Source organism: Perna viridis, chromosome 8 (genome assembly GCF_037379345.1).
Source record: "Perna viridis isolate PV_CMFRI_1.1 ecotype Kerala chromosome 8, ASM3737934v1, whole genome shotgun sequence".
Lineage (NCBI taxonomy): Eukaryota > Metazoa > Mollusca > Bivalvia > Mytilida > Mytilidae > Perna > Perna viridis.
The window spans coordinates 11,730,731-11,757,103 of record NC_142452.1 but is presented as its reverse complement, the minus strand read 5'-3'; the positions used below and the strand labels follow the sequence as shown (position 1 = coordinate 11,757,103).

The window sequence follows — 26,373 nt, the reverse complement described above, 5'->3', positions numbered from 1 at the left end:
CAGTGTTTGACATAAGATCACTTAGCTACTCTGATTGGTATTATTTTTTTTCAGGAATCTGATGTATAACAGCATAGAAATTAAGACAACGTTTACAGGATCTCTGCCCAGTACTATCACGCATATGTAAGTCGTAACATTTACTGGATCTCTGCCCAGTACTATCACTCATGTGTAAATGTAATATTTACAAGATCTCTGCCCAGTACTATCACTCATGTGTAAGTGAAATATTTTCAGGATCTCTGCCCAGTACTATTACTCATGTGTAAGTTGTAATATGTTTGACAGTCATTTCCCTTTTTAATATAGTTGATGCACATGTCCACAGGAAACAGTCAAGTACAGAGCAATGTGAATATTATTATATTATACTACTACTACTACCAGAATGGTTGGTATATTGGAATCACTATGTCCACCTATCTATCATTCCATTCTTCCATCCAAATTTTGTTTTATTGAATTTATCTTATTTATAATTTAAAATGTTTTATATTACAATTTACTAGAAATGGAAAATAGTGATGACCTTCAAAAAGCATACACTGATTTGACACTAGCACATTTCCAGTTTTAATACATTGTACCAATACAAAATAAACTAAGTACCTGAAGGCTATGCAAAATCTCAAACGAGGCCCAGAATGCAGAATTTTGGGCCACACATTAGTCCAGAGCTTCTTGGGGCCTTTAGAAACATTTCTGTTCTTGGCCTGGCCTAGATGAGTTGAAGATTTGGAGTGGTTTTAGTACATGTCATTTGGTATAAACAGTCCTTGAACCAATCTGCTCAATTATTTGTTGGATTGGTGATTGATTGATCACTGATTGATAGTGACCAATCTGATTGCTGTGTTACATATAAATGTAATGTTCGTATAAATTTTAGAATTTTTGTTTGAGTGAGTCAAATTGAGTGCCATATTAAATTACTTTGAATTTAAATTCATTTTGTATTTCAATGAAAAAAGCAAATGCATGTATTAAAGAAAATTAATTAGAATTGTGTCTATATTTTTACCATTTAGTAAATAAAACATGGATAAAAAAAAACGCAACAAACTAATCCAAAAAATGTATCTGATCTGTGGTCACGTGATGTATAATAAAGGCATTCGGAAACTCATTGGTGATCCATGAAGGATTGTAACTACAGTTGCAAAAATTGGGTCAGGTACTGTAATGATTGTAAATATTCTGTTGAATAATTAATTGATAATGAATTTCAGGGCTTTAACAGGAAACAAGATATACTGGTTACCTAATGGATTTCTTACTGGTCCTAATCTTAGAAGTGTGTAAGTAAAGTAAGGTAGATGAAATCAGTTGTTATATAAATAGCAATGATTTACCGAATGTTCCATACCTGCCAACTTTTGAAAATCCCCAAGGGACATATTTTGTAAATTGCATGGGTTTTACTGTAGTAATGATTGAATGAGACAATCACTATATCATTACAGGGCCTTTTTCAGTTGAATAACATGTGCATGCACTATAATTGATTGAAGTTTGTACCCCCTCCTTTTTTGTGTTGGATTCCTCCAAACCTGGTTAAAATTCCTAAGTTTTATCAAATTAAGCAAAAAACATAAATAAGGAAATATACAATGATCACATATTTCCGTCTTTCCATTAATGTTAGTTGTAGTAAAGTTAGTGTTTAAGTTTTGAACTTTAAGAATTACAGTACAGCAAATTTTTATGTAAATTATTTGAAGTAGTTGTCGAGAAAATGTTCTTTATTCTATTGTATATATTTCTTAGGTGATAAATATCAAAAATTCTGAAATGGTTGTTTTCCCTCTCAAAGCAGGAGATTTGCCAGATTTTTGCTCTCGCTACATGTTTTGACAGGAATTGAAGTAATTCTTTACAAATTTAACCTGAAAATTTAAATAAGACAGGAGAAATTTTTACAAATGCGTCGAAATCTCCTGCTTTGACACAGGCAGGTAAGCAGGAGAATGTTGAATTTTTCATGAAATAATGGGAGGTTTCCGCCAAAAGAGGGAGAGTTAACACCTATGATATATACTTCCTATTTGGTAGAAATACACTTGTAAAATCCTCCCTGATAGTTTGATACATTTTATTTTTTATCTCAGAAGAAAATGAGGTCAAATAGAAACAGTACCTTAAACATGTTCTATTTTAATGAAATTTTCTTCAACAGCTTGATTTAAAAATTGTTTTCTCATCGTTTTTATTTAAAGAAGACACTCTGACCTCAAAGAGATCATAAATGTCTTAACTGCTTCAACTTAAATTTGGACCATCAGTGTTCTAGGATTCCTATTTCCTGTTACCAAGGGCAAGTGAAATTTGGGTCAGGGAAAGTTAGGTACTTAGTTACACTTTCCCGTGGCAAGTTGAAAACTTCATATGCTGTAAGGATTTGTTTTGTTAGGAAAGCTGTCATTGACTGTGGGAAAGTTGATTTTATATGGATTTTTCCCGAGGAAACCTCAATTTCTGAAAAATCCTAGAACACTGACCATTTCTACTGCTGAATGATTGCCCCTTATTTTTCTGAAGTTTATGTTGTATAGACAGTTATTTGTATTGATATACATTGGTTTGTTTATGATTATTTTTTTTATTTTCAGGAGACTTGGAGGAAATGCTTTCATCAATTTCCCAGTATAAGGCTTTGGTAGTCTTCCAAATCTTGTTTACTTGTAAGTAATTGAAACATACAATGACTAAAGGAACATTGTAATTTTAATTCAAGTGATTTACTGAAGTTAAAGTTCCAGTAGTCCTTTCCACAAAAAATCGCAAGTGTAAAATTAGTCGTAAATTATGATGTCATAAAAGATCAAAGTATTGTGATGTCATAACCTAAAACTGATTTTACACTTATGATTTTTTGTAAAATCAACCAAAGAAACATTGCTGATTTTTTATTACTACCAACAACACAATTTCTTTTATATTAAATACCATTAAGATACCAATTATGTAATTATTGCAGACTTGCGGACCAACATTTAGTCAACATTTATCTCCCTTTGGAGCAGGTGTCTATTCGGAACAAGTAAGGTTTTCTATCCGATATCGACGATACTTTAGAAAATCTCGAAAGTCAAAAGGGAATTTCTCGTTCTACTGACCCTGCCATAAATTTTCTTTACCCAGGATACAAATGAAAATCATCCTTATGTAACCTACCAACCAAATGAAATACCTTGTAAATTTTAGAAACACTGTTGTGTTTGTCTGCTGGGTATTCCATTTTCATTCGAGTTACCTCTTTTTTTCTGCACCCGAATCCGAACATCGATTACAGAGACTTCAAAATTACACCTGCTCTTACGGGAGGTAACGCTGCAAAAACAGGATAAAATATGGCTGCATCTCGAGCTCCGCAAGTAGGGAATACTTTTGTGCATCTTATATTTTATCTTCAGATTTATATATATTTTAAGGTCTGATTATAATACCTGTATAAGTTCTGGATTCATATTATAGAGAAACCTGTCTGAACAGAACCCCTTATGGAGTCTAAAATTGTTTTGGTTTAGAGAGGTGTTTGGTTTAGACAGATGTTTAATTTTGACAGGGTTTGATTTAGACAGTTGTTTTGTTTAGTCAAGGTTTGGTTTAAACTGGTGTTGGTTTAGAGGTGTTTTTGTTTAGAAAGTTGTTTGGTTTAGACAGGTGTTTGGTATACTTATGTTCAAAATATACTTAAATTGATATTAAGGGATTTTAAAAAGTGTTTGGTGTAGACAGGTTTTCAGATTATGTAGGGTTCAGTTTAGACAGGTTTTCAGATTATGCAGGGTTCAGTTTAGACAGGTTTCAAAGTAAAATTTTAGGATCACAGGGAAATTTTTGAAAGAATTTGCCTACATACTAGGTTATGGGGGCTATACTCATGTTTGTGAAATAGATCATAGACATTTAATTTCTTATTACAGTGGTATAGAGAATAACCAGGAAACTGTCAGCTAAACACATCAACAACATCAAAGAATCACCACAGCTTCATTTGTATGTAGAAGTCTTTTTCCTTTAAATATTGTGCTGTAAATGTATAATTGCTATGACTTGTTACATGAATCACTACCCCTCTCTTTTTGTTCGGTTTTACACTATATTTTTTTTTAATTATTGGAAGATCAGAGTTTACTTGTACAATTTATTGTTATTTGTTTGTCAGTGTAATTAACATATATATAATATAAAATGTAGAACTATATCATACTTCTGCTCTTAAGCAAGTAGAGTTTTCTGTCAACTGTTGTAAGTTTGTACCTCTATGCTTTATTTAACTTGGTCTTTTTACTCAGCTGTTGATGTCACAAAACATTTAGCATCATGACAGAATATTGTGTGGCATCATAACTTATCATTTTATGATTTGTTGGTGAAAAAGACAAGATTTCAGCTGCACAGTTTAGCCAAACATAAAAGGTTAGGTAGATACTGTATATTTTGTCGTTTTCTGTCAAAATATGCATGTTAAATTTTGGTGTGGTGAATTTTGGGGCATTCTGAATGATAAGTGTTTTATTATTGTTCACAGTAAAAACAAACTATCCTTTATTGTCCTATCCTAAACAGAATGTTTGCTAATCTGACTGTTGTTGTTTACCATAAAAATAATTAGTAAAAATTATATTTTTGCAAAAATGTTGTCAAATCAATTAAAGATATGTGGCATATATAAAATGCTTGGTTGTGAACCATAGCACTATTCTTGTCAGTAAATGTTTGTTGGTAAAAAGAATCCTTAAAGCCGTTAGATTTTTACTTGCTTTTGTCCACACCTTCTAGTACACCAATATATATTGGCTGATGAAAAATTAGGCAAATGGAATATTTATGTTTGTTTAATTTTGGTACTTTTCAGAGAGATCCCAAAAAAGCGAAATAAAACCATCACCACAATAATCTCAATTTACAGTTTTACACTAAACTGTGTTAACTTCTAATATATCTGCATTATTGTAATATTTTTGATGACAATGACAGTGTAATTCAGGTCATTTGAACAAGTTAAACAACATTTACAATTTAAGGTAGTAGACCTGGGGTAAGGGACACAACTCTTAAACAGCATTGGAAAATTTGTATTCACCATTTTATACCCATGTCATGTAAGCATCAAAGTAACTTGGTCAGATTTTATTCTGTTTCAAAGGGAAGCTTGAAAGGCTTTCGTGAAATTGTATATGATACAGACATATCATTGATTTGAAGAATTATGTCCCTTACCCCAGGTCTACCTCCTTAATCATTTACATGTACAAGTACAAATGATAAGTATCGTTATACTCCAGTTTCGCAGGAGAGGTCGGTATACTGTTTTACCTTGTCTGCGTTTATGTGTGTCTGTAACAATTTTTTTCAGTCATAGTTTTCTCAGCAAAAACTCATCACAGCTCCTTGAAATATTTCAAGAACAACTTCCTGTTTACCAAAGGCTATGTTTATTTTTTTTACTTCTTTTTTTGAAAGTTGAAATTTTCATTGCACTTTTCTTAGCTACTACTCATCACAGTGGCTTGAAATTTTGAAAAAAATTCTCTCAGTGGCTTGAAATTTTAACTCATTCCTTCTGTAGGTATACCATATGATATGGTATCGCTTATGGATTTTTTTGTTTTTATAGCATAAATATGGTAATTTTTTATTATTATAATGTATTTAAAAAGAGTATGTGGCTTTTTTATCTTTTGATTGACATATTTCAGTATTTAAAAATTACTTATTTTTATGCTATGTACATGTAATAGAAGAATTGTAATAATTAACTCCCACCATAAATACTTTATTTAAATACTATTTTTAATTCTTCCAGGGATATTCATGCAAATAAATTTCAAGTATTAAATAAAGAAGCTTTAATGAACCTTGAGAATTTAGAAGAACTTCGACTAGAGGCACAGGAACCGAAGATGACAAACATTATATTTAACTCCTTGATCAACGTAGGAAATCACTGAAGTTTCTGTAAGTTACAGACAGACTGACCTGCTCAGAAGGTCACCTCTTTTGTGCATAAACATGTTTTATCAAATAACCTTCGTAATCACTGTAACAGTCATTCTTTTTATTTCTAACCCTGTAATATAAAGGTCATCTCTCGGTTTTGCCCTGTAAAAACAAACTGGTTTACAGAATCTTGTACTTACAATATTCCTACTGAAAAAGGAAGTAAAAATTTCAGTTCAACCACACTTGTAATACTTTAATAGGAGACTTTTAAGGTAACCATTCTATTGAACCCATTTGATTTGAAATGCAACGTAGTCAAAGTCGAAGAATTACAACACAATATAATCTCAGATACTAGAAAAAGGAACAGATAGGGTGAAATTCAACATATGTGCCATGGTATAACCTTTATAAAAATAGTAAACACTTACAGAGATCACCAAAAGGTCTTCAATAAGTGTAAACATACCATCAAGTTAGCCTTCAAGGCCCTGACAACAAAAGTAATAAAATCCATGGTAACAGAACGATGACGCCTGAAAAGACTAATAATGATACAAAGACACATTAAAGATAAAGAGATGGATTGATACTTCATTACATATATCAATGTTTCAGATTCATGGCTGAAAATGATCTGACCCATGTTCCACATCAAGTGTTTATGGAAACAGGTTTGATGCTATCATTGAACTGTAGGTAGTGGTATTACATATAGATGTTTTAATTCAATAAGGATCCAGTAGAATACATTATTGTTTAGATGAAATGTCTTACATAGAAGTGGTGTACACTTTACAAATATAATAACAAAAAAAATCACTTGCAACAATGACATCTAAGATATAGCAGTGGCAGTAAAAAAAACAAATTAAACCAAGGCAAACTACATTTATTTTATTCAGGGTTCTCAATAAGTAGGTGGCACCATTGAGGGCTCTCAGGCTCAAACCTAGTGCTGAATTGATTCTAAAACTTCCCACATACGGAATCCGTGATACGGAGTCAGTACTGTGATGGCACAATGTTGTTTACCAGGACGGAAGTTGAATATCTGAACTGGTCCATTAAATGACTTTTGACAGGATATATTATATAAAGAAAAAAATACTATTTGTTAAGCTAAAGCTTGTTTGAATTTATTGAAATTCAGGAATTATTCTGTTGCAATTATTAGTGTTATTATTTTGTGCCGAAAACATACTATTTTTAATTTTTACCCTTTTTAAAGAAGATGACATAAACTGCAAAATATCAAGTCTTATTTTCCTCTAGAACAAATTACAGAATCTCAATTACACTTTAATACTGATTTTTAGAATGTTCTTGTGAGGTATTTAACAGGTGTCTTCTAATTCAGCCATCTAGGTACTAACTTGATCATCAATGTAACTGCTTTGGATGCTAATGGTTATGGGTCTACATTACGTAGTACATTTAATCAGAAGGAGACTAAACTGGTTCCTTTTTCCACTATAAGTAGTCTCAAAGATTTGTAAGTTAGTTTTACTCTCGTCAGAATACAATGTATATTTTGTATACTATTGTCATATTGTTTTGCCTCTATGAGGCCCTTTATTATAATTATTTGTTACTATTTTTTGAAATACAAAACTTAATTGTTATCATTTAGCAATTTTAAGATGCAATAAGACAATATATACTATACAGTTATCACCTAATTTGTCTATGAGATATAATAAAGAATGGAAATGGGGAATATGTCAAAGAGACAACCATTCGACCAGGAATAGGAAATTCACGGCTCCATATTTACGAATTGGCAGACGAGAGTCACATGTACGTTTTTAAACACAAGTTTTTTGTGTGTAAATTCCAATTCAATGAAGCACTTAAAAAAAGTTCAACCAGTCAAAAGGCTTAGATAAAGGTCATTATGGGGTCAGTGCAATAGACTCCTCAAGGAGACTATTGCACTGTGCAATAGTACATCGACAGTGCAATAGGTCGCCCTGTCCTGAATAAATTTTGAAAATAGAGAAAAATATGTGTATATTTAATAAACAAGATAAAACCTTATAATTAGGTAATAATATAAAATATGTTATACCTCCTCTCAAAGAGTAATCAAGGGAACAAAGGTTATAGCAGTAATCAAAAGAATGTAATCCAGGGACAAAGACCAGACATGGAAAACAGACATACACAACAAAGAACATAAAGTAACTAAAATCATACATACAAAGTAACAAAAGTAAATGAGCAACTCTGACTCCACTAAAAACTGGGAACATGGACCAGGTGCACCGGTAGGGTAAGCGTCCTCTGCTTTTCTAGAAACACCTGCTGAGTTGCTCATAAAAAGTCAAGTCCGGGGTAGACAAACGAGGAAAGGAAAACTATGGGTGGTATAACGGAAATACCTTGTCTGTCCATTATTCCTTCCTTATTTTGTAGCAATTATCTCTCCTCTTAATTGATGGATTGATGTTAAATTTGGTGTGTGGCTTGATATAGGTGGGGCATATGTTGTAAGATATTTTGGGTGCTGTGTAACATCAACATTCTGTAAGAATGGAGTTTACTTAGAACATCTATACATGCAACTTATAGTGATATTGGGGTCTTATAATGGTATGTCACTTTCTTGATCCATGCTGTTGTGTAGGCACTTGGTTTTGTTGTGACTACTTAAATATTAGTTTGAGACAAAATTTGACAATTAGGTTCATACCACAAAAGTAAGCTTGATGTTGATTTTGAATGATATCTTTTGGTGATCTCTGTTTATATTTAGGTTAAACACTGGTGAGTTTGTTGTGTTTCCCGATATTTGTTCTTTTTTCTATTGACTGGTTCAGAATTAGGTGCCAAAGAGACTTTACACAATCATTTTTCAGATTTCCAGTCAATAACTTGAGTTTTAGAAAATGGATAGCTATAAAATTGTTCCACAACAGGAAAATTTTGATTGATTTAAATGGGTTATGATTCATACGATAATAATTAACTAATTAAAGGTAAAATATGGAGCATTAAAATTATCTTCTTAAACTCCGTAGAAAATGCTTTTTTTATGTCCAACTGCATTTTTTTATAGTTCTTTATCCCATTTCATTCCAGTGAGAAACTTTTGCAGTGTAAAAAAGTGAAATCACATTCTAAATTTTGAGCTATATCAAGCTTAAATGATGTGTCTATTCTTGCCCAAACTATTCAGTTTTACCTCTGAATTCATACAATGCTGCATCCTGCAAAGTATTTTATTTCTGAATAAACAGTGCTTTATTTTTTTTTCAGTAGTATCATGTGGGCAGAATTACAGAGATTTAAACATAGCATTCCTTCTTTTTCAGTTTTCTGGAAAAAAAAATGATATCACTCAAATTTTGAATACAGATAACTGTAACCTTACATCATTAGATCAGCTGTTTTTGTCCTCATATAAAATTACAGATGAAAACATGGATAATGATGCATTTTCCTGTGTTCCCACATTGTGTGTCCTGCAAGTCTATTGAATTAAGGAGGACACAACTCATTAAATCAGTGAAAAGTTTGTATCATATTCAATTTTACAAAGCCTCTCAAGGTTTCGTTTGAAGCAGAATAAAATGAATCCAAGTTAATTAGATGCTTACATAAGATTGATGTAAAATGCTGAATACAAACGTTCCAATGACTTTTAAGAGTTGTGTCCCTTACCCTAGGTCTACCTCCTTGAGTAGTATATTTTCACAGTTATGAAATAATCTCATATTATTTTTGAGACATATTTATCTATGTGCAAAACCATAATTTTAAATTCCAAAGAATGGTAATGTGATGACAAAATTGTAAGTATGGTAACTCTTCATTAAGGAATTTAGAAATTCTTGACAATAATTCACAAAAGATGTCAACAAATTAATCTTGTGATATGCCAACCATCCCCTGTAACATGGCTTCATCAGCTGACCCAAGCGGTAAATTAAGACTGGACCGTATCACAAATCATGATCAGTGGTTATTCTGATATGAAATAGGTGGTATTTAATAAATACATTTAGGTAATACTTGAACAAATTTCAGTTATCGAACATCATTTTCTATTGTAAATATCAAATTACTTATAAAAGGAATAATAAATAACATCTTGGTTTAAATAGTGACTTCATCATGGTTAATATCAGAGCTCACCTTAGCAGGCTCACCTGATTTGAACCATCATTATCAAACAACAAAGTGCCTTTATTCTTATATAAATTGAAGATGATGTATAATTTTATCAGTGTAATACACAGGGTAACTCATATGTTTTGGACATAAGAAATAACGCACCTTGTTACAGAGGGCGCCCAAAACGAATATTTATGTTTGAACTTTTATGACATCAATGTTTGTGAAATCAACTGATTCGTATTTTCGGTGTGCACACATTGACATTTCACCAATTATTTACAAACGTTGACACGTTTCAGATACACTTTAATAACTGGTAATGACAAGTCTACAACAGATATCGTTACAACGACATGCTGCAAATCTTAGTAGGTCTTTACATGAATATGTTATTGTATTTTATGTTTGAATGTCTTGTTTGATACGATGTCTGTATTACTTGGTCTAATTCAGGTATATGTATGCAAATAGTGATTGTTCAATTTGCAGTAGGTACATCATTTTGTACAATTCTCATACACCATATTTCTGACTTTGTACAATTTTGTGATTTTTGCTGGGTTACCCATCCGTGTAAATGTGCTGATTATAAAACATTGGTGACATTGATAATGAGTCAATAATCATCAGATAACTCAGTTTGTGGGTACAACAGTGATGGAACTTATTTTTTGTGATACCTTTTTATGCTGTGTTTTAAGGAATGTTCAATACAAATTAAAGTTTGTAATTGTTGAAACCTCACAGATTATTTATTTTTGTCAAGAACTTTAAAAGTTTTGGTTTTTGATTCTTCAGGATCAAAATACCATATGTTACTGGTCTATCACTGGAACTTCCCTACTATTTGTGAACACCACACAAAAATGTAGTCCAAATGTGAGTCCTTTTATATCATTCAATGCCTCTTTTATAACAAGTTAAAATATTTCTTGGAATTTATCAGCTCAATAATATTCTCTTATTTATGCAAATAAAATTAAGATCTAGTCTTCATATCAGCTCAAGAATTGAGGGACTCCTTTTTGGCCTTGAAAGATATTTAGTAATAAGTTTACTAGAGGGAATGTATTTTTGCAGTAATGTGTCTGGAAGGATAAAATGTTTTAAATATCAGCACTTTGATTCAATTTTTCTTCTGTCATGATACTAAAATATATTGGCAATATCCAGTAACAACATAATGTCAAACTGACTGTGATGTTGCTGATATTCAGAATAATGTCACTATTGAATGTTTCAACAGAATATCATGTCCCACCCTATTGTGCTCACTGTTATATTTTCTGTCTCAACTTAAAAAATTAGTGTTATTTTGTATAAAACAGAATAGACTAGTGATTGCTTGTAATGTCAGCTGAATGTCTTTTTATTGGCTCTAATGTCAAGAGTCTGCTGTAATGACTGTGATGTCAGCTTTGTTGACAAGGGTTATGATTTTCTAGCTCACTAAGCCTCCATGGAGCCCATGGGAGAAAAATAATTCAATGAAAAAAAAAGCTTATGGTTATCATAATTGATAACTACTTTGCCTAAGACTTCATAAATATTGACATTCCTCTACATAAACCAAAGATTTTTTTACTCTGATAAATTGAGAAAGAAAGATATCAATAAGATTAGAAAGATTTTTTTAAATAGTGTGTTGAATTTCATTTTTTCTTGATTTCCAGGTGTATTAGATGAATCAGACAACTGTCAATTTGTAGCCAACCCTGGTCAGGAAAACTCAGATGGTGACAGCTTTGTAACTGTGTAAATGTTGCCAACAACCTACAGACAGACTCAGATGACAATAAAGTTGGTGACGATTGTGACACTGTTGGAGGGACAAACAAAGATCGGTAAATATTCAACAACAAAAAATCAATTTAGTTTTGATATCAGTTTGGATTTTATAGCTTAGTAAATGAAACAAAATAATGGAATTTATCTTATACATAGCAGCAATTTATCTAATATTCCTTGTGTAATGAATTTCAATAAATCACATTTGAAATAAATTTGGTAATTTCTCTTTCAGACCTTCTGACCATCTCCAATCAAAATGTCACAACATGAATATCAATCTTCAGGTCACAAAATTTAAAACTTATCTTGAAAGTAGCAGTATAATTTTATTGAGAAAATCTGTATTATAATACTGGATAATCAATTTGCTATCTTGATTAACCAAAATGTTTTTTTTTTGACTGACTATAATGCATTAAGATTAAACTTGTTTTCATAACAAGTTCTTTACTGTCATTAAATCTGAGCATTCTTTGGTGCATGTGATCATACTTGGGTTATTTACTCTTTCCAATTATCTTTCATTGCTAATATTGTATTTTTCAAATTTAGGCTTTGTTAACCATTTGACATTTTGTGGTCATACATTGCTATTTCATGTAATTTCCCGTGGACATTTCTTCTTCACTTTTTTTCAAGGATGGTGACGGTATCCTGAACTTTAATGATAACTGTCAGGATGTAGCTAATGGTGACCAATCTGATGGTGATAGTGATGGACAAGGTAAAGTAAGAAGTGGTTATATTCACCCATTTTAAAAATGATGATGGTAAAGTAAGCAGTGGTGATATTCACCATTTTAAAGATGATGATGGTAAAGTAAGCAGAGGTGATATTCACCATTTTAAAGATGATGATGGTAAAGTAAGCAGAGGTGATATTCACCATTTTAAAGATGATGATGGTAAAGTAAGCAGTGGTGATATTCACCATTTCAAGGATGTTGATAGTAATGTAAGCAGTACAAAATATGTATTCTTACCTGACCCTAGATAGATATTGTAAGTGATATTGACATTGAAGACTGACTCTTGTATAGGGATGCTAGGATTGCTATTGCAGGCTGACTCTTGTAAAGGGATGCTAGGATTGATATTGTAGGCTGATTCTTGTATAGGGATGCTAGGATTGATATTGTAGACTGACTCTTGTAAAGGGATGCTAGGATTGATATTGAATGCTGACTCTTGTAAAGGGATGCTAGGATTGATATTGCAGGCTGACTCTTGTATAGGGATGCTAGGATTGCTATTGTAGGCTGACTCTTGTAAAGGGATGCTAGGATTGATATTGAATGCTGACTCTTGTATAGGGATGTTTGCAAAAAAGTCAATTGTAACTAATGAATATGAGGGTATTGTTAATGATGATTACATTCTTGTATAGTTATGATTTTGTGAATGGCAAATGTTACCATATTTTTTAATCTTTGTGAAATTGGATGGCACTCAAAGATATTCCAATATCCCACTCATTCATTGAGTCCTGTGACCAAAATTACTATGCCACTTCCATAAATACAATAATTTCTCACTATAAAAGTGAAACTGGAAAAATAATACATTCATGGACTATGTTTTTAATCTTTAATTAATGATCAGGTGATGTCTGTGACCCAGATTCAGATGGCAATGAGATTTTTGACACAGTAGACAGCTGTCCTTACAGAAATAACCCTCTGCAGACTGGTATAGATGGTAAATATTGACCTTTGATCTTGGTACAGAAGGGGTCAGGGGTCAGTGATGGATCATAGTATATAATTGTCCTTGCAGAAATAACCCTCTACAGACTGATATAGATGTCCATACAACATACATATTGTTTTATGTTGTAACCTTGACCTTTTGTTAGAAGCAAGGGGTTAGACACTGGGGTTGTTTCTTGGTGAACTCACTAAAATTGATACCTATGACTAATATATTTAATTTTGTTTTCTTTATATATAATTTAATTGTTGTAATTGTTTATTCCACAAAAATACCAACAATACACATTTTTCTGGAATAAACTGTGTCAAAAACTGTAATCCTCTGTGGTTATAATTCAAAATTATGATGGTAGTAGTAGTTATGTTGATGGACATAATTGGTGTGTTTTCTTCACTTGAGGGCACACGTTCATTCAATAAAATAAGTGGATGATATTGTTACAGATGAAGTTGCTATCATAGTTGTAGACAGAACTGTCACATCTTACATGTTGACACCTTAAAAAATCTGTTATCTTTCAGATAACAAAGGTCTGATTGTGATGATGTTGATGGAAAACAATAATGATACCTGTTCAGGTAACAAAGGTCTGATTGTGATGATATTGATGGAATACAATAATGATACCTGTTCTCACCTGTCCACACGTTGATAAATCTGTTTTAACTTTCAGATAACAAAGGTCTGATTGTGATAATGTTGATGGAAGACAGTAATGATACCTGTTTTCACCTGTCCACACCTTGATAAATCTGTTTTAACTTTCAGGTAACAAAGTTGAAGATGATTGTGATGTTGATGCTGATGGAGATGGCATCAAAGACAGTAATGACATCTGTCCACACAACCCTGACATCCATGAAACATCCTTCACTTCTTATTTCACAGTAGATTTCTATCCAGGATACAGTAATGATGCTGACAGGTTGGTGAAGGCTGCTGGGAGAGAGATATATCAACAGGCTGACACTGACAAACCAACAGCATTAATAGGCAAGTCATTCTTACACATCTGTAATGTGTTACCTTGCTTATCCCACACAGATATACCTGCAGCATTGATAGGCAAGTAACATCTCCTGAAATGTTACTTGCCTAGCCCACACAGACAAATCTACAGCATTGATAGGCAAGTAACATCTCCTGAAATGTTACTTGCCTATCCCACACAGACAAACCTGCAGCATTGATAGGCAAGTAACATCTCCTGAAATGTTACTTGTCTATTCCACACTGACAAATCTACAGCATTGATAGGCAAGTAACATCTCCTGAAATGTTACTTGTCTATTCCACACTGACAAATCTACAGCATTGATAGGCAAGTAACATCTCCTGAAATGTTACTTGCCTAGCCCACACAGACAAATCTACAGCATTGATAGGCAAGTAACATCTCCTGAAATGTTACTTGCCTATCCCACACTGACAAATCTACAGCATTGATAGGCAAGTAACCCCTCTTGAAATAGGTAACCTTCTATTAATAAGTAAGCCATATTAACACCTTGAAATGTGATTTAACTAGTCGGCTGCTGAAGTAAACAGCATTTCAGCTTAAATCCAAGTGACCTAGTCAGCAAATCTATCATGAGTTTGCATTAATAAAATGGAAAGCCTGCGCTTCGATAAATTAAAAAAATGTCAATATGAGATCTTTTTGAAAGAGTAATCAAGGGAACCAAGGTTATAGCGGTAATCAAAAGAATGTAATCCAGGGACAAAGACCAGACATGGAAAACAGACATACACAACAAAGAACATATAGCAATTAAAATCATACATACTAAGTAACAAAAGCAAATGAGCAACTCGACTCCACTAAAAACTGGTAAACATCCTCTGCTTTTCTAGAGACACCCGCCGATTTGCTCATAAAAAGTAAAGTCCGGGGTGGACAAACGTGGAAAGGAAAACTAAGACTCGTTGATTAAATCAGTCTTCATGTCTTCATGGTGCAGATGGATACACCATAACGATCCACAAATTCATGATGACGACCATAAAACTTCTGTAGTGATGACTTCAATCTTGTAGCAACATAACCCTGCTCCAGAAGCCTGTTGGTTATAATTCTAGCGCCATACAAAAAGTCTGCATAGTTTCGGCAAGCTCTGGCATAATGTATGAGTTGTGATATGAACATTCCATACGCAAGTGCTGAAGGGATGTTGCCACAGATGAAAGGAAAGTCGACAATTCTGAATGAAAAGTCATCTTATTTGTCGTAAAGTTGGTCAATAGTTTTCCTTTACCATTGATTTCTAAGTGTAGGTCAAGATATGAGGCTGACTTCACAGTGTCTGTTGCATCCTTTATTTCAAGTTCTTTTGGGTAGATGCTATGTATCAAATCCCTGAAATTAGGATTGTTTAAAGATAACACGTCATCTATATAGCGGAAACTGTGGTTAAAGGATCTAGCTGAACGATATTCTTTCTTTTGGATCAGATCAGCTATAAAGTCAGCCTCATAAGAGTGAAGGAAAAGGTCAGCAAGTAAAGGAGCACAATTTGTTCCCATTGGAATGCCTACCGTTTGCTGTAAAAACACGTCCACCACACTGGACAAATATGTTGTCGATTGAAAATTCCAGCATTTTGTAAACATCTTCCTCTGTATATTTGGAAGATGATTTAGAATTATTTCTTCCAAAGTAATGAAGAACTCTACCAAGATTAGGTGAAAAATAGAAATTTAAGAAATGTGTTAGAGCTGTGTTAGGTGAAAAATAGGGAAACTTATAAATTTTTCTATCTTTCTATAATACATAAATATATTCATTCTCTCTCTTTAGGTGATCAGTCCTATGGGTCTATAGAATACAGTGGCACAGTTTATGTGCGATCATCAGAAGATGATAATTATGTTGGATTTATCTTTGGTTACATCAGCAATAGGAAGTTTTGCTTGGTGTCATGGCAACCAAACAACCACAAAATGGGAACAGCAACATACAAGGGTGGAATTAGAGGAGTACATATTTCTGTGAATGATAATGTATGAGATACAAGATATTCTTATTATTGTAGATTGTCCATAGTCTGTGACAAGTCTGTTTAATAGACATAAAATGTGCCCAAAACCTAGAAGGTGTACCAGCATATGTTCCGTATGAAGGCATGTCTGGAGAACATATATATATATATATATATGGAGTTGTGTTAGGGTTCACTCATCTGTCTGGCATTCCATCTGTCCTATAATCATTGCATAATTCATGTCAGCACTCTCCTTTAGTTGAATTTAAGGAGGTAGACCAAGGGTAAGGGACACAATTCTTACAAATCATTCAAACGTTTGTATTCAGCATTTTACATCAATATCATGTAAGCATCATAGTAACTTTGACTGATTTCATTCTCTTTCAAATGAAAGTTTGATATGCTTTAATGAAATTGGATATGATACAAACATATCAACGATTTCAAGAGTTATTACCCTTACCCTAGGTCTACCTCCTTAATCTAACTTTCTGAGAAATATGATACAATTAATGTTGATTTTTAAATATCAGGGCCAAATGGCCTATTTTTCATCTTTTATATTATATAGAGAATATTAGATTATTTAATATCTTATCAATGAGAGGGAGTTTCTCATTGAAAGCCGCGATACGAGTTGAAAATTTTTTTTAATAATCTGTTTATCGCTGCTTTGCTGAATTGTAAGGTATTAGTTTTCTTGACCTAAATATGTAAGCTTTATAAGCACTGCAAAATTTCCTTTCAGGACTATTTTTCAGCGATGTGCTACATGACGTCATGTATGTTGTGCACGGTTAACTATGACGATCACATTTAAAATTTGTTAAATGATTTTGGGATTTATTCATTCTAATCAGGTAAATAACTGTATTTAATCATTTTCCATTGAAGACTAGAAAATATTACCACAAATTAGCCAGTATTTCATACGCAGTAAGCAAACAGATGGTTATTTGGGTTGTCAAATATTCCTACGCTGTTGCTTGTATGTCACGCAAGGACATAGAAACTAGCGATAATTTTCATTGTCACTGAACTGGCGTGAGATTGAAAATTATCGTAAAGCAAGATCAAAGTGATTTTAAACAAGATAGCGATAACATGTATTATAGAATCAACATTTTGTCCTTAAATTATGCCTGTATTTTGATTTATACAGTGTACTTATTCATTTGAAAAATCCGAAGCTTATGAATTTTGTTTTATAATAATTTCATTAAAATGCAGTATTTATTTTAACAGAAATAATGTCATGCTTAATTACTGGATTTTAACATTGTGAATTGGCTGGATATTACTAAAAAGAGGAGGGTGCATGGAATTAATTGAAAAAGATAATAGATAACTCAGTAACTGAAGGACTCTTTTTATGCACTTTTCATGAAAAAGGCTGTACAGGACGCCTTGTGAGGGGCATAGAAATGCCCAGCGTCTGTCTGTGTTTTCCGCACTTTTTTTTTTTGTAATGCTTTTACCAATTGATTTTATCTTTTGTATGTAGTCTTACTATGGGAAGCTACAGATTAAGTTCGACTTTGGTTACGGTTTATGGAAGTTATGGCCCTTGGATTTGGAAAATTTGGCTTTATACGGTTGGGGCATATCTTAGCAATTTTGGGTGCTGTCAGATGTCAACTACTTGAACAAGAAGGGATATATACCTGACACTACAAGGTGTGCAACTTCATTTAGGATTAATGTTAGAATTCAAAAGAATACTATTACTAATTTTTCTGCCCTAGACAGATATGTCAATTATACTACCTTTTTACCTGTTTGTCAGTATGCATATCCTGTAATTATTTTCTTAGAACCTTCTCATATGACATCACAAAATTAGAGATTATTCCAACGAACCATTTTAATCTTCATGCAAACAATAATAGGAGGTATATAGGAATATCTTTTGCTTGTCCACCCCTACACCAGTCTATCTGTGTTGGAAAAATTTATTTATGTACTATCATACTGTGAAAGTACTTTAATTTGTCGATATCAATTTTCTTGGATTACGGAAGAAACACAAGTTTGTGGATTTTTGCATTCGTGGGTTTGAGGTTTTCAGTTTACACATTAGTGGAAATCTCCTTTTCGTCGGGAACCAAAAATCGTGGTTTGGCATACCCACGAAAACCATGAAAATTGGTACCCCAGGAACAATAATACTTTCACAGTACTTAGATATGATTATACTTTCATACTCTTCCCCTCTCCACTGCTGTGACTAGGGGCATGGTCTCCAACTGTTCATTTATCTGTTCGTCCATCCATAACATTTTCATTACAGGTTTTTCTGCATGCCATTATATAATTATCACTGCCACTTGAAGTTTTGACAGAAGCTTTATTTAGTATGCCATTGGTATTTTATACTGAAGTGACCTCAACCTCCTGTATGACAACTTTGTTTTAAGAAGGTAGACCTTGAGTAAGGGACACAACTCTTAAATCAGTGAATTGCTTGTACCATATTCAATGTCATTAAAGCCTATCAAGCTTTCATTTGAAACAGAATCAGTCCAAGTTACTTTGACTCTTACATGACATTGATGTAAAATGCTGTATACAAACGTTCCAATGGTTTGTAAGAGTTGTGTCTCTTACCCTAGGTCTAATTCCTTAAATTATGACCATGTGATTACATAAATAAGATCTGCATTTCAAAGAATTGAGGGTCTTTGACTGGAGGTGCTTTAAAAACTTTTTAAAAATTTTTTAGACTCAAGATATATGATGTTGATTCCCTGCTAGTGGACAGTGGTGACATCTTTGATACAACAATTACAGGTGGACGTATTGGTGTGTTCCAGTTTGCCCAACAGATGGCATTGTGGTCAGACCTGAAAGTCAAATGTTTAGATCATGAAAACAAAGCTGTGCATTTCAGTGGAACTGCTGATTATGTGTCACTGATTGAATTTGGGTCTTTAGGAATTCATCATAGGTAGGTCAAAGGTCATTATAAAGCTGATTAACATTCATTTTAGAATCATGATTCTTTATGATATAAAAACAGGAGATGTGGTATGATTGCTAATGAAACAGTCATCAACCAGAAGCCAAGAAACGAACAATTAAACTGTTAATAACACAATTTACAGAAAGTGAGGCCAAAATTTTTGTTCTTACTGTCTTTGTCTGGGTCAAAAGTTCTAAAAGTGAAGATTGTTGACCCAGACTGTAGAGACAAGGTGCCCTTCAAAATTGATTTTGATCCACAATGTGGACATGGAACACTGTTATTTTATGTAAGTCAAAATTTCTATTTTATTTGTTTTAGTTCCCTGTTAAATGTGGCTATTGTTCGCTTTTTTTATTTTTTTAATTTTTATTAGACCCTCTTTCAAGGCTTCATGCCCTTGTTTAAGAATTTGTTTGTCTGTCAATCATACAACAACCAGCAAGTTTCCATACAATTTCTGTGAGTTTGTGTATCCATTCCTTTGTCACAACTTGTAAGCACTCTTACACATACATTTTTCAGTTGTTTTTTAGGTAAAAATCGTACAAGAGGTCGAACTTCACTTGCTCGAACTCGGATGGCTCGAACACTTGGGATTTCTTGAACACAATTCAAAGTACCAATATAAATAACCTTGGATTTCTCAAACTTCGATTTCTAGAACACTCGAACTGACTAGTCAGTCCCTTCGGTAATAAATCTTAGAGAATAACCCTCACTAACTTGAAATCGTCAGCAATTTTGTCAGCTTGGGTAATAAAAGGTGTGAAAAACTGAAACCCTATCATTAATCAGTGTCATTTTAGTAAATTACAGGTAAAATCATCACTAATTAGGTAGTTTTGATCTTTAACATAACACTGATTGAAGTTCGAGAACGTTCCGAAGTCGTTATGATAAAAGCATGAAAGAAAATCGGATGAAAACAAATTATAGACCAAGGAACTCAAACTCTGAACGTTTTTAAAAGTGAACACAGCATTTTTAATGTCCAAAAATCAACATAATCTTCCGAAAGCGAACGAAAAAGATCTACAAGCTAACAAAACTTCATAGGTAGTAGGCAATTTCTAACGATAAAGTCGAACTCGGACAGGCACCGAAAAAAATCCGGAAATATACGAACTTCAATTTCTCGAACACATTTCAATGGTCCCTTGGAGTTCGAGCTACCAAGGTTTAACTGTATTAATCTTTCCAACAAGCTTGAAATTCAAGAAAGGTTGACTTTTCTCCCTTATAAATTGAAATTTATGGCTGGGGACATGGTACATTGTTATTTTCTGTGACACAAAATGATGGATATGTCTAAACATCATAAAAACCAGTCTTGGTGCATTAAGATCACAAAAGTAACACTAAGGCCCATAAGTTGACATCTTTCCAAAGTAAAAGTACTATCATTGAAAATGCATCTATTGTACTAAATTCATTATAATAATAGTCATTGAATCAATTACTATTTAGTCTTTTGTGCAATTTCCCCGGCATGTGCCGGCAATCACACGAGTGACAGTCTGTGACCACGACTCTTTGATGTCCAATGATCATTAATTAGAGTCAGTGATGCGTACAGTAATGACCAATCAAGTTTGGGTCTGGTGATTTTTGTTTATTAATGATAATCTTATTTGAAAAGTTAATTATGTACAATTTTTGTACATGGTTTTACTATTCTTTGAAGTTAAAAATATAATGCATGGCAAATGTTTTAAAAACATCGTAAAGCCAAGGGTTAAATATAGACCAATCCTTGGTAAAGCTTTTGAAATTTACTCAGTTTCAGCAATGAAAGTAAATGCTTATAAAATGCGGAAAAAATGGAAATGATGTCTCGAGTTATTTACAAAGTTTGATATACAATGTACATGCATCATTGTTTTGTTGTTCTACTTTGCCATGTGCAGACCTTGTTTTCGTTATGAAAGCAGCTTGTTGAGACGAGTCTTTGGTCATTTTCATACAAGTTTTCGCCTAATTTGAAATTAGAAAATAGTATTAGTTTAATCTTGTTTGTCATTCTAGAAGTATAATGTTATGAATTTCATTAAATATAATTGTTCATACATGTACATAAGAAAAGTTATAGGCTTGGTGTAGCTTCAGAAATTATGTTCAGACTACATTGTGTTTGGTCATTTATTCACTACAAAACAAAGAGCATTGCTTAAAAACATACTTTCGCTTACAATAGTGAAATGGAGTATTTGAAACTTCAGGTCCTTTGGGTGTTCACATTTATACATGTAAATATGAGATTTGGGTGTAATATGGTGTGGCAATGTTTTTGTTGTTTATACAGAAATAGGGATATATATCATTATTTTGATATTGGAGTTTATTGATTATTTCTCTAATAGTTTATGTTGTCATATCTAAGACCAGTTGTTAATTCAATAACACCAGAGTCCATTTGGTAATCAATTAATAGGGCAAGTCAGGGATACTTCATCAGTTTGCAGTTTCTTGTCGAGTGAGCAGGCTATTTATTGGGGTTATATTAGTGTTTTTGTTTGAATTTTCCACCATCCGCCCCACCAATCACCATGTTGTCAGTGCCATATATTGTTTTTTTTTCACATTATGTCAGAATTTAGTTATCGATAAGTGTGTTTATCATTATATTGTTATAGACCTGTTTGTATTGAACTAAAAAGGTGTTGTTTATGGAGATACATATATTTAAACTAAAAGTATTTTCACTTTTATTGGATATTTTGTTTCCGTTTTTTTTTATGGAGAGAAAGCTACAAAATTGTAAATAATAAACAACAATAAAATCATAGCAAATAAATCTCAGTGTCATGACATATTTTGAGGTATTGTTTTGATTCTTTTATCTCTTGAGACGTCTTAAGACACATGTCTTGAAGACACACAAACGTTTTTTGTTTGTGCCTTGAAAACATGATGTCAAAAATGATCAAGAGTCATTTTAGAAATGGATTTTATTTCAGTGAATTGGACCATGTCATGTTTTGAAGACGTGTCTTGTAGACAAACATCTTTGAAGACACAGCAAGTGTGTCTTTAAGACGTGTCAACATTTTATTTTTGTCTCTTCTTGGATAAAACCTCCTAACGCTCATACCTAAGGATATCATATTAATTTTTATTAAATTCCATCCAGTAGTTTCTGAGGTGAGTATTTAAAAAAACGGATCACATCAAAAATAAAAGACTGAAGATTTTTGTCTCTTCTTGGATAAAACCTCCTAACGCTCATACCTAAGGAACAATCATATCAATTTTTATTAAATTCCTTCCAGTAGTTTCAGGGGAGAGTATTTAAAAATCGGATTACATTAAAAATAAAAGACTGAAGTCTTCAGAGTCCCTAATTGTCAAATATTCTCTTCCACTGAAAATGGTTTGCTTTCAATGTCTGGAATGGCACAAACGTGATATGCTCTTAAATCAGAGGACTTCCGCTAGAATCTTGGTTCCCTTGATATGTTTGCGTACTCCTTCGTAACCGTGATGATCTTAATATTTTCAAGCAGGACAACTGGTTACCCACGAAACCAGATTAAACAACTGGCAATGGCTATATATAGATATCGGGTCCTGATAATGTATATGACCTTTATAGGCTAAAAACCACTAATTCCACTTCCCATAGGCTTCTATGCTAATTTCACAATATTCAATGGCTTCTCTGGACTTTACCTTAACTTTAACCTGCAGATGACTATATATCAGCATGATTCTACATATGTCAGCTCACAATCCTCAGAATGGCATGTGGGGTTAGCAGACTTGCAGTGCAGTACTGGTCACCGGAAGTGAAGGGTCTATAAATAGCATGGGAAATCCCAGTGTTTTCACAAGATAGGGGTATATTTAAAAATCATTATGGAGATTAGGCTTCACATCACAAGAAGCAAAATGCACCTATAAAATGTACAGAAATGTTTTTCCTTTCAGAAACTCTTTAAATTTTTAAAATAAGATGAGAACTTTTTTCACAGCACTAAGAGGAACAGGGGTAATTTCTGCGTAGGACTATTTTTGCGTACGTTCCAAATGCTCATTGGTTGAATTGGTGGTCTGTAACCTAAAGGGTCACTTTTTGTCTTAGAAAAAATAAATAACTATACAGGTATCTTCCTACACACATACTGAATGCATTTGCAAAGTTTCAGTGAAATGTGACAAGCACTTTTTTAAATATTTGATTTTTAAATATAGGGTAACCAAGTTGTGCGAGCAAAAAAGTGAAAATATTCTACCATACTGAAATGCATTAAATATTTGCAAAGAACTTTTTCTGACTTTTCAAATAAAAAATATCAATCACAACTTGTTTTTTAACAATATTAATGAAGAAATAGTTTTAAAAGTAATCATTTTCTGAGAAATTGGTCTATTTTTAAAAATTTATTTCTGACATGCCTCCCCCTTTTTCTTGATCACATGTCAAAAATCCTAAATCTTTAAATTTTCACAAAAGGTGATATATTTGGCATTAAATTTGTAAATACAGTGTTTTCACATTAAAACATGACCAGTAAAGGGCACCTAAAGCAAAAAAAGTGCTCAATAATGGATTTTCCATGTTGCCATAGGGGAATGCTTATATGGCCTTAACCGCAGTAATGAAAGTGAGTTTTTCCTCATTTCTAACCTAATTTTTGCTCAAATCTACACAAAACTTGATTTCAAGTGCTTATTACTACCATATTTAGGTAAATATAGCCCTCAAAGTTTAATATTTGATATTTTTACTAAATTTTCTACACTTTTTACAAGATAGGACATAAAAATCAGCCAAAAAGACCAATTTTCCATAATTTGGACCTATAACTTAAAAAAATGCATATTTTGAAGGATTTTTGTAGTGTATTCCTCTCATGGCAAAGTTAACAAGATCTTCAAGTAGTTTAAAGCTATTTCAAGAAACTTTTCATTTTGCCATGGCTTCAACTTAAGGCTAAAAACCACTAATTCCACTTCCCATAGGCTTCTATGCTAATTTCACAATATTCAATGGCTTCTCTGGACTTTACCTTAACTTTAACCTGCAGATGACTATATATCAGCATGATTCTACATATGTCAGCTCACAATCCTCAGAATGGCATGTGGGGTTAGCAGACTTGCAGTGCAGTACTGGTCACCGGAAGTGAAGGGTCTATAAATAGCATGGGAAATCCCAGTGTTTTCACAAGATAGGGGTATATTTAAAAATCATTATGGAGATTAGGCTTCACATCACAAGAAGCAAAATGCACCTATAAAATGTACAGAAATGTTTTTCCTTTCAGAAACTCTTTAAATTTTTAAAATAAGATGAGAACTTTTTTCACAGCACTAAGAGGAACAGGGGTAATTTCTGCGTAGGACTATTTTTGCGTACGTTCCAAATGCTCATTGGTTGAATTGGTGGTCTGTAACCTATAGTCAATTGCAACGAGTCCCAGTGTTTGAGTCAGAAACTGGGTAATAGAATAATCAAGGTAACTAAGGTTTTTTAGAAATATGTCCTTGAAAGCTGAAAAATGACGGCTATTGCAGTTTTCAGCCGATATCTTGAAAACTATAATTGATAGGAAAAAACCTTTCACTTGATGAAATGATCTCTATGGTAAGGTTTACGAAAGTTTCTTGCATCCTTGCTTGAGTTATTGCCCTTGACATGTGAAAATTTAGCTATTATCTTGAAAACTATAATAGATAGGAAGTACTTTCAATTGATGAAATGATCCTTATAATAAAGCCTACGAAAGTCTCTATCAAGTAAAATTGTAAAGTGAAAAATAATGGTTTTTGCAGTTTTCAGCCAATATCTTTTCCGTCACTCTTATGAGGCGGACTTCGTAGCTGATTTGATCTGAAAAAAGACTATCGTTTGGCTAGATCCTTAAATCTCAGTTTCCGCTATATAGATGACGTATTATCTTTAAACAATCCTAATTTCGGGGACTTGTTATATCCCATCTACCTCAAAGAACTTGAGATAATGGATACTACAGACACTGTGAAGTCAGCCTCATATCTTTATCTACACTTAGAAATCGATGGTAAAGGAAAACTATTGACCAAACTTTACGACAAACGTGATGACTTTTCATTCAGAATAGTCAACAGACTTTTTATATTGCGCTAGAATTCTAAAAAATGGGCTTCTGGAACAGGGTTATGTTGCTATAAGACAGAAGTTTTATGGTCGTCATCATGAACTCGTGGATCCTTACGGTGTATACATCTGCGCCAAGAAAACTGATTTGTTCAACGTGTCATAGTTTTCCCTTCATCTTTCGTCTACCCTGGATTTGAATTTTTATGAGCAACTTGGCGGGTGTTTCTAGAAAAGCAGAAGACGCTTACTCTACCGGTGCACCTGGTTCATGCTCCCAGTTTTTAGTGGAGTCCGAGTTGTTCATTTGCTTTTGTTACTTTGTATGTATGATTTTAGTTACTTTATGTTCTTTTTTGTGTTTGTATGTTTTCCATGTCTTGTCTTTGTTGCTAGATTACATTGTTTTGATCACCGCAATAACCCGGGTTCCCTTGATTATTCATGATAACTTAAATAGATGGAAAAAAAGTATTGACGAAATGATCTACACAATAAGGCTTACAATAGTCTCAATTGTGTCAAAGTTGTCGGACGACACTTGTTACAGTTGTTGCCCTTGAAAGGTGGAAATTACGGTTTTTTACAGATTTCAGCCAATATCTTGAAAATTATAATGGAAGGGAAAAAAACTTTTGACAGATGAAATAATGATTATGGTAGGGCCTACAATAGTCTTTATTGATTTGAAATTGTAGGTCCACTCCTTATTAGAGTTATTACCCTTGAAAGCTAAGAAATGAGTTGTTTTTTTTGTTTTGTTTTGT

At 33.0% G+C, this 26,373-nt stretch overlaps 1 protein-coding gene across 1 annotated transcript in view; it reads left to right on the top strand.

The window, feature by feature from the left end:
* Nucleotides 1–26,373, top strand: part of LOC148609343 (uncharacterized) — a 37,880-nt gene that overhangs the window by 5,776 nt on the left and 5,731 nt on the right. Inside the window, exons 3-13 of the mRNA XM_088541289.1 lie at nucleotides 55–126; nucleotides 1,233–1,297; nucleotides 2,613–2,684; nucleotides 11,748–11,821; nucleotides 12,505–12,589; nucleotides 13,468–13,563; nucleotides 14,347–14,571; nucleotides 16,376–16,578; nucleotides 17,311–17,422; nucleotides 18,067–18,239; nucleotides 19,285–19,509. Of these exons, the coding sequence (XP_088397415.1) occupies nucleotides 55–126; nucleotides 1,233–1,297; nucleotides 2,613–2,684; nucleotides 11,748–11,821; nucleotides 12,505–12,589; nucleotides 13,468–13,563; nucleotides 14,347–14,571; nucleotides 16,376–16,578; nucleotides 17,311–17,382 (964 nt within the window). The 3' untranslated portion in view covers nucleotides 17,383–17,422; nucleotides 18,067–18,239; nucleotides 19,285–19,509. The remainder of the gene's footprint in view (nucleotides 1–54; nucleotides 127–1,232; nucleotides 1,298–2,612; nucleotides 2,685–11,747; nucleotides 11,822–12,504; nucleotides 12,590–13,467; nucleotides 13,564–14,346; nucleotides 14,572–16,375; nucleotides 16,579–17,310; nucleotides 17,423–18,066; nucleotides 18,240–19,284; nucleotides 19,510–26,373) is intronic.